The sequence below is a fragment of the Scyliorhinus canicula genome, chromosome 6 (genome assembly GCF_902713615.1).
Source record: "Scyliorhinus canicula chromosome 6, sScyCan1.1, whole genome shotgun sequence".
Lineage (NCBI taxonomy): Eukaryota > Metazoa > Chordata > Chondrichthyes > Carcharhiniformes > Scyliorhinidae > Scyliorhinus > Scyliorhinus canicula.
The window spans coordinates 7439395-7447891 of record NC_052151.1 but is presented as its reverse complement, the minus strand read 5'-3'; the positions used below and the strand labels follow the sequence as shown (position 1 = coordinate 7447891).

The 8497-nt window shown below is 50.2% G+C and overlaps 1 protein-coding gene across 1 annotated transcript in view; it reads right to left on the bottom strand.

Moving 5' to 3' along the window:
- LOC119966922 overlaps nt 1–8497 on the bottom strand; it is a 234150-nt gene that overhangs the window by 22976 nt on the left and 202677 nt on the right. The window contains 3 exon segments of the mRNA XM_038798880.1: nt 1081–1130; nt 1133–1246; nt 1249–1268. Coding sequence (XP_038654808.1) covers nt 1081–1130; nt 1133–1246; nt 1249–1268 — 184 coding nt within the window.

The window sequence follows — 8497 nt, the reverse complement described above, 5'->3', positions numbered from 1 at the left end:
GCATGTTTCTCCTCAAATCTATTTTAATTTGCTACCTCTAATCCTCTCATTCTAGTGCTTGGTAGCACTTTCATGGCACCTTCAGCCACTTTGCTTCAGATTAGAGTTTGTGGAGCTGAGGAGGTTACAGAGATATCAAGCAATATCCTTAATCACTATTGTGGCATTGAGCTGTCCCTATTGAATCAATATAAAAGAGGAAAATCTTCTTTAAAAAACTCATCGAATGGTACAGCAGACAAAAACTATGCCATAAACTTTTTGGTTATCTGAAGAGTGTGTATCAGTCGAGTATTAAGCATTGTTCCTATTCAGGACCACAGAAATACATTGATAAGCACAAGCTGGACATTCTTTTACTACTGAAGAATTGTATGGTTTGAGGAACAAGCATAGTTCCCCTCCAAAAAGTCTAACCTTTTGTTACTCTTGTCTGTGTAATACTCATGACAACCCCTCAGTCTAAACTTTAGGCAAACAGCCTGAACACAAACAAATATTGAAATTACTCATAGAATGTGATTGATTGGATTAGCACAGGGCTAAATCGCTGGCTTTGAAAGCAGACCAAGGCAGGCCAGCACACGGTTCAATTCCCCGTACCAGCCTCCCCGAACAGGCGCTGGAATGTGGTGACTAGGGGCTTTTCACAGTAACTTCATTTGAAGCCTACTTGTGACAATAAGTGATTTTCATTCATTTCATTTGTGATTTGGACAGAGCAGTATATGAGAGTTTCACCAAGACCAGGGTGGGCAAACTTTTCCGTGCAAGGGCCACATTCAGAAATTCACAATTTTAAAGGGCCGCATAGTATATTAAGTAAAATAATTACTTCACCCGGTTATGATTCTGGGCGCCTCATATAGAACATAGAACAGTACAGCACAGAACAGGCCCTTCGGCCCTCGATGTTGTGCCAAGCAATGATCACCCTACTCAAGTCAACGTATCCACCCTATACTAGTAACCCAACAGCCTCCCACATTAACCTTAAAATTTTTTTTTTTTAATGACTTGGTGGGCCGCGTAAAGACCTTGCGCGCCCGCGGGCCGTAGTTTGCCCACCCCTGACCAGACATTGCTGAGTGCCACTATTTGAGCTGCTGACCTGCGGAATTTATCCTTTATTTGTCCATCTCTTCCCGGGCATGGCTCAGCTCTGCTTCAAGGTAGCCGACTGGATTCAAATCATTCTCCATCATTTCCAACTTGTTTGTGGTGTGCGACAACTTTCGGAGCAACTCTCATTCTGCTGCTGCAATTGCCTGTTTTTTAAAAAGATTAAAATACTGAAGAGACTTGTTTGATAATATAACAGAACACATAACATCACTTCTCAGAATAGCAGCAGCACAACTAGTCAGCAGCTTATTGGGAATGTAATGAGGTGATCCAGGACAAAGCCAGGTAGCCTGAGGGGAGGCTGCGATGTTTGGACATGGAAATGTGGGGTAAGGGAGGGGAAAGCAAACAACAGAGACAATTCAACACAAGACTATGAACTGGAAGTTTGGACCGAATGAAATTTGCTCTGTAATGCCATATTGATCAGTGGAAATTATGTGGGGTGCATATCATGTTCTCCGACTCATTCTAGAGCACATGTACAAAAGCATTTTGTTTTCAGTTATCGGGTAAATAAAAAATGAGGACACAGCAAAATGCTTCGGGCTGAATTTAACGTCTCTCTGTGAGCTGCCGGTCAATCAGATTGGCTGCTGAACTGCAAGGAGGCCTCTGAAGAAGTGTCATGATACCAGAGGCTGGAAAGTCAAGTAGACTTGGGGCATGGAGGCACGAAAGGTGGTATAATTTAGTGGGCTGCCCCGAGTGTACACAGGGCCCCCCTCAAAGAATATTCTGCTACCCCTCTCTCCCTGCTACCCTCTCTCCCTGCTACCCCTTCTGCTACCCTCTCCCCTGCTACCCCTCTCTCCCTGCTCCCCTCTCCTCCCATACCTCTCTCTCTCCTGCTACCCCTCTTCTGCTACCCTCTTGTACCCCTCTCCCTGCTACCCCCTCTCCACCTACCCCTCTCCCACCTACCCCTCTCCCTGCTACCCTCTCTCCCTGCTACCCCCTCTCTCCCTGCTACCCCTCTCTCGCTACCCCTCTCTCCCTGCTCCCTCTCTCCCTGCTACCCCTCTCTCCTGCTACCTCTCCCTGCTACCCCTCTCTCCTGCTACTCTCTCTCCTGCTACCCCTCTCTCCCTGCGACCCCTCTCTCCCGCACCTCTCGCTCTCCCCTACCCTCTCCCCTACCCCTCTCTCCTGCTACCCCTCTCTCCCTGCTACCCCTCTCTCCCTGCTACCCCTTCTCTCCCTGCTACCCCTCTCTCCCTGCTACCCCTCTCTCCCTGCTACCCTCTCTCCCTGCTACCCTCTATCCCTGCTACCCCTCTCTCCCTGCTACCCCTCTCTCCTGCTACCCCTCTCTCCTGCTCCCTGCTACCCCTCTTCCCTGCTACCCCTCTCCCTGCTACCCCTCTCTCCCTGCTACCCCTCTCTCCTGCTACCCCTCTCTCCCTGCTACCCTCTCTCCCTGCTACCCCTCTCTTGCTACCCCTCTCTCCCTGCTACCCCTTCTCTCCTGCTACCCCTCTCCCTGCTACCCCTCTCTTCCTGCTACCCCTCTCTTCCTGCTACCCCTCTCTGCTACCCCTCTCTCCTGCTACCCTCTCTTCTGCTACCCCTCTTCCCTGCTACCCCTCTCCTGCTACCCCTCTCCTGCTGCCCCTCTCTTCCTGCTGCCCCTCTCTCCCTGCTGCCCTCTCTCCCTGCTGCCCCTCTCTCCCTGCTGCTGCCCCTCTCTCCCTGTACCCCTCTCTCCCTGCTACCCCTCTCTTCCTGCTACCCCTCTCTCCCTGCTACCCCTCTCTCCTGCTACCCCTCTCTCCTGCTACCCCTCTCTTCCTGCTACCCCTCTCTTCCTGCTACCCCTCTCTTCCTGCTGCCCCTCTCCCTGCTGCACCTCTCTCCCTGCTGCCCCCTCTCCCTGCTACCCCTCTCTCCCTGCTACCCCTCTCTCCCTGCTACCCTCCTTCCTGCTACCCTCTCTCCTGCTACCCTCTCTCCCTGCTACCCTCTCTCCTGCTACCCCTCTCTCCCTGCTACCCTCTCTCCTGCTACCCCCTCTCCCTGCTACCCCTCTCTCCTGCTACTCTCTCTTCCTGCTACCCCTCTCTTCTGCTACCCCCCCTCTCTCCCTGCTACACATCTCTCCTGCTACCCCTCTTCCTTCTCTTCCTGCTACCCCTCTCTCCCTGCTACCCCTCTCTTCCTGCTGCCCCTCTCTTCCTGCTACCCCTCTCTCCCTGCTACCCGTCTCTTCCTGCTACCCCTCTCTTCCTTCTCTTCCTGCTACCCCTCTCTCCCTGCTACCCCTCTCTCCCTGCTACCCCTCTCTTCCTGCTACCCCTCTCTTCCTGCTACCCCTCTCTTCCTGCTACCCCTCATTTTCATCAACATGAGTGAAAGAATAGCCTCCCCACTGTTACCGACCTTCCGCTGCCTTGTATATTATGGAAGTGGAGGCAGATTTGAGGGCCTGAAAGGCATTTATGGGACCACTTGACGGCCTCAATAGACCCAGGGGTAGGCAGGGATACATAAAACATACCTTTATGATTGAATTGTACTTTATAAAACAAAACCAGACTCAGGCTGAATATTAAAAAGCATTTTGATGAGCATGTGAAAGGCCGTAGTATAACAGTATGGCTGTGGACCAATTGATGGAAAATGGGATTAGAATAGATGGTCAGTGCAGACACGATGGACCAAAGGGCCTCTTTGTATGCTGTAAAACTCGATGGCTCACAGCTCAATCTGACACCCCGTATAATGCTATAAAGGCTCAGGGTCTAACTTTCCAATCATACAAGCTAGAAGCAGGAGTGAATTGAAATGACATTTGTGTTCCCTCATCCAGGTCATTTATATATATCGTGAACCGCTGGGTTCCAAGCAGTATCCTGGGGAAAAGACCCAATTATTTGCACGCTTTTTCCAGTTTGTCAACCAATTCTCAATCCATGCCGATTCATTACCTCCCATCCCATGTCCTTTAGTTTATCCCACTAACCTCTTGTGAGGGGCCTTATCAAAGCCTTCTGAAAGTTTAAATACACCACATCCACTAGGTCTCCCTTATCTAAAAGGTAAAGTCGCCAGAGTCCCAGATGACCATAAGCTGCTTTCCCCTTCGAGGGAGAAGGAGCTGACTGGTGGTAATTTTCCACACCTCAGACGCGGGAGCAGGGTTTGAGAAGGCAGGGCCTTCATGAATAACCTCAGCCGGTATGGGAATTGAACCCACGCTGCTGGTCTTGCAATGCATCCACGAAGCAGCCAACGTGAGTTAAGCCGCGCCTACCTTATCGCTTTAACCGGCACAATTCTCGCCCAAAATTTCAAAAGTTTCATTTGTGGCGGGTTTTTCAGGGAGTTCTCCGTCAGCTCTGCCGGCAAGTTCCCCAGCGTATTCATGACACTTAATCACTTCTTTGGACCCTGGGAGTTTTCTCACCGGTTAGGCCCACACACAGGATTTTTAACCACTGCGCTGAGCGCATCTGGCTGCCATTTTGAAAGGGAGCCCGATCTTAAATGTCACCCAGAGGCCCCTACTTACCTTCCCTGCACTCTCCCACCATTCAATTCCCCCTTTCTACCCTCCTTTCATGGGCATTGCCCCTCTCGGGCCCTCACCCTTGGCAGTGCCAACCTGGCACCCAGACACCCTTGCACTGCCACCCTGGCACAGGGACAGTGCTCCAGCCAGCTTGCAGTGCCACCTGGGCACCCTGGCAGTGCCAATGTGCCAGCTGGGCAGAACCAACGTGCCCGCATTCCAGGGGAAGGACATGGAGCCACCCTGCACTTACCCTGACCACGCAGGGTCTTCGATAACCAGGAGACCCCCTCCCGGGTGCTGTCTGGCTGGTCCATGTTCTGTGCACCGGCACTAATCGGCGCCAGGCTTGGAGGCCAGAGAATCGAGGGAGGCCGGTGGATATTGCATAGGGATGTCTTAAGTAGGTTAATACCTACTTCCATGGAGTCATTGGGTTCCGCGGCTTTTTGGCAGAGTTCCGAATCTGACACCGCTGCGCGGTCTTGGTTGAATCCCGCGGGGCGCGGAGGCTGCCGGGAAGCCCGCGAGAGGGCTCGTTCCAGGGTTTGTCCGGACAGGTTGAGCTCTCGCTCAAGTGCAACGCGGTTGGAGAATCGCACCCAGAGTTCCATCCTCAATTTTTTTTTAAAATTATTTTATTCTCCTCTTCACATTTTCTCCCCAAATTTACAAACCGCCAATAAACAATAATCAGTAACGAATGTAATGTCAATCCCCATATCAATAACAACAATCCCATCCTCCCACCAAACCCCCAAACATTAGCCCGCAAGATAACATAAACAAATGACAAAAAGGAATCAGGAATCACCCATAGTCACCATTAACACATACAGTCCCCAGTCCCCCTCCCCCCAACCCTCCCACCCACCCTCCCAACTAATGTTCGACGTGATCCAATTCTCGAAAGTGCATAATGAATAATAATAATAATTGCTTATTGTCACAAGTAGGCTTCAATGAAGTTACTGTGAAAAGCCCCTAGTCGCCACATTCCGGCGTCTGTTCGGGGAGGCTGGTACGGGAATCGAACCGTGCTGCTGGCCTGCCTTGGTCTGCTTTCAAAGCCAGTGATTTAGCCCTTTAGCCTGCTGGCGTGGTTCTGCATTACAAGCCAGCTGTTTTAACCCATGTGCTAAACCAGCCCATGGCTGGTCCGACACACCGAATATGGCCTCCCAGAGGACCTGGGTCCAGTTTCACAGTGCACCACTTTAGAAATGACCCTAAACACCTCCTTCCAGTATCCTCCAGCTTTGGACAGGACCAAAACATATGAACGTGGTTTGTGGGCACCCCACCGCCCGCAACGTTCACACACATCTTCTACACCCTCAAAGCGCCAGCTCATCCTCGCCCTTGTACGGTGTGCTCTGTATACCACCTTCAGCTGTATCAGCCCCAACCTCGCACACAAGGTGGAGGCATTCACCCTCCGGAGCACCTCACACCAGAACCCCTCCTCCATACCCTCTCCCAAATCTTCCTCCCACTTTGCCTTGATCCCTTCCAGCTGCGCCTTCTCATCCTCCAAAATAGCTCCGTAAACCGCCGATACTACCCACTTTTCCAGTTCCCCTGTCGTCAGCACCTCCTCCAGCAATGTGGAAGCCAATTCTACTGGGAAGCTCTTTATCTCCTTTCTGGCAAAGTCTCAAACCTGCATGTATCTAAATATTCCCCCCTGCTCCAGCCCACACTTTGCTCCCAGCTCCTTCAATCCTGGCAAACCGATCCCCAAGAAAGAAATCTTTAGTGTCCTAATCCTTTCTTCTCCATCTTCGAAAATTCCATCCACTTCTGTGGCTCAATCTATGGTTCCCCCGAATCGACTTTCCCTTGACCCTGCGCCAACCCGAAGTGCTGGCGAAACTGCCTCCATATTCTCATGAAGATATTAATACCGGGACTCCGAGTATCTCCCGAGGTCGCGGGAACTCCAGTAGATTTGCTTCATAACCCATGCTGGCTTTGTCCATCCATTAAGGTTTTCCAAATGTTGTGTTATTATGTTTCTTATAATAGACTGTAGCATCTTCCCCACTACTGGCCCCCTGACTGATGTCAGGCTAACTGCTCTGTAATTCTCACTGGATGAAAGACAGCTCACAGGATCACAGAATTTACAGTGCAGAAGGGGGCCATTGGCCCATCGAGTCTGCACCAGCTCTTGGAAAGAACACCCTACACCCTATCCCTGTAACCCAACCAACTTTCTTTTTGGACATTAAGGGGATATTTATCATGGCAGCACGGTAGCATGGTGGGTTAGCATAAAGTGCTTCACAGCTCCAGGGTCCCAGGTTCAGTTCCCGGCTGGGTCACTGTCTGTGCGGAGTCTGCACGTCCTCCCCGTAGTGTGCGTGGGTTTCTTCCGGGTGCTCCGGTTTCCTCCCACAGTCCAAAGAGGTGCGGGTTAGGGGGATTGGCCATGCTAAATTGCCCGTAGTGTCCTAAAAGTAAGGTTAAGGGGGGGGTGGGGTTGTGGGGTTATGGGTATAGGGTGGATACGTGGGTTTGAGTAGGGTGATCATTGCTCGGCACAACATCGAGGGCCGAAGGGCCTGTTCTGTGCTGTACTGTTCTATGTTCTATGGCCGATCCACGTAACCTGCACATCTTGGGACTTTGGGAGGAAACCGGAGCACCCGGAGGAAACTCACGCAGACACAGGCAGAAAGTGTAAACTCCACACAGACAGTGACCCGAGACCGGAATTGAACCCGGGTCCCTGGAGCTGTGAAGCGGCAGTCCTAACCACGGTGCCGCCTCCAGAGCTGTTGGAGTTCTGTTAACGATTAGAAAGGGAGCAAGGGATAACTGAACGATTACAGGCAATCACTCTGACCTCGATAATGGGCAAATTATTGGAATCATTCTGAGGGAAGTATAAATTGTCACTTAGAAAGATTAATCAAGGACAATCAGTGAATTTGTTAAGGGAGGGTCGTGTCGGAGTAATTTAATTGATTGTTATTTATGAGGGTAGTGCAATTGATGTTGTGTACATGGATTTTAGCAAAGCTTTGGACAAGGTCCCATATGGCAGACTAGTTAAAAAAAAGCTCAGGGATTCAGGGAAATCACAGAATTGTTAGAACGCAGGCATTGTGTCTGCACCCTGCTTTCTAAACAGCATCATGACTTACTGCCAATCTCCGGCTTTTCTACACCACTCCGCACATTGTTTCCTATTTAAATAATTCTCTAATTCCCTCTTAAAATGCCACGATTGAACCTGCCTCCACCATGCCTCCAGACAGTCCATTCAGATTCGACCCACTAATTGTGTAAAACAATCTTGCTTTTTTTTGCAAATCACCTGAAAGTTGCCCTCAATTCGTTCTTGAATCCTTTATGAGTGGGAACGTTTTTCCCTGTCTACTCTGTCCCAGCCTCAGTATTTTGAAAAAATATCTACAACAACCTCCTCTCAAAGAACAGATCCCTAGCTCTCCAATCGATTCTCAGTAAATGAAGTTTCCCATCTCTGGGAACCAGTCTTCTAAACCTCTTCTGCACTCTCCTCGGCCAATACGTTCACATCCTTCGCTTTGGTGTGGCACCCAGAACGATACACAATATTCCAGCTGAGGTCTAACCAGTGTCTTGTATAGATTCAGCTTAATCTCCTTTCTCTTGTACTCTGTGTCCATATTAATAACATTCCCAGTACGATTTGCTTTATTAACTGCTCTCTCCGCCTGTCCTGCCACCTTCAATGATCGATGCACATATACACCCAGCATCCCTTTAAGAATTTTACCCCTTATTTTATAATGGGTGCGATTGAACTGAAAAACATTTGAAGTGCTTTTGGGCTCGATTGGCAGGGTGTTTCTCGATGGCAGCACTGCG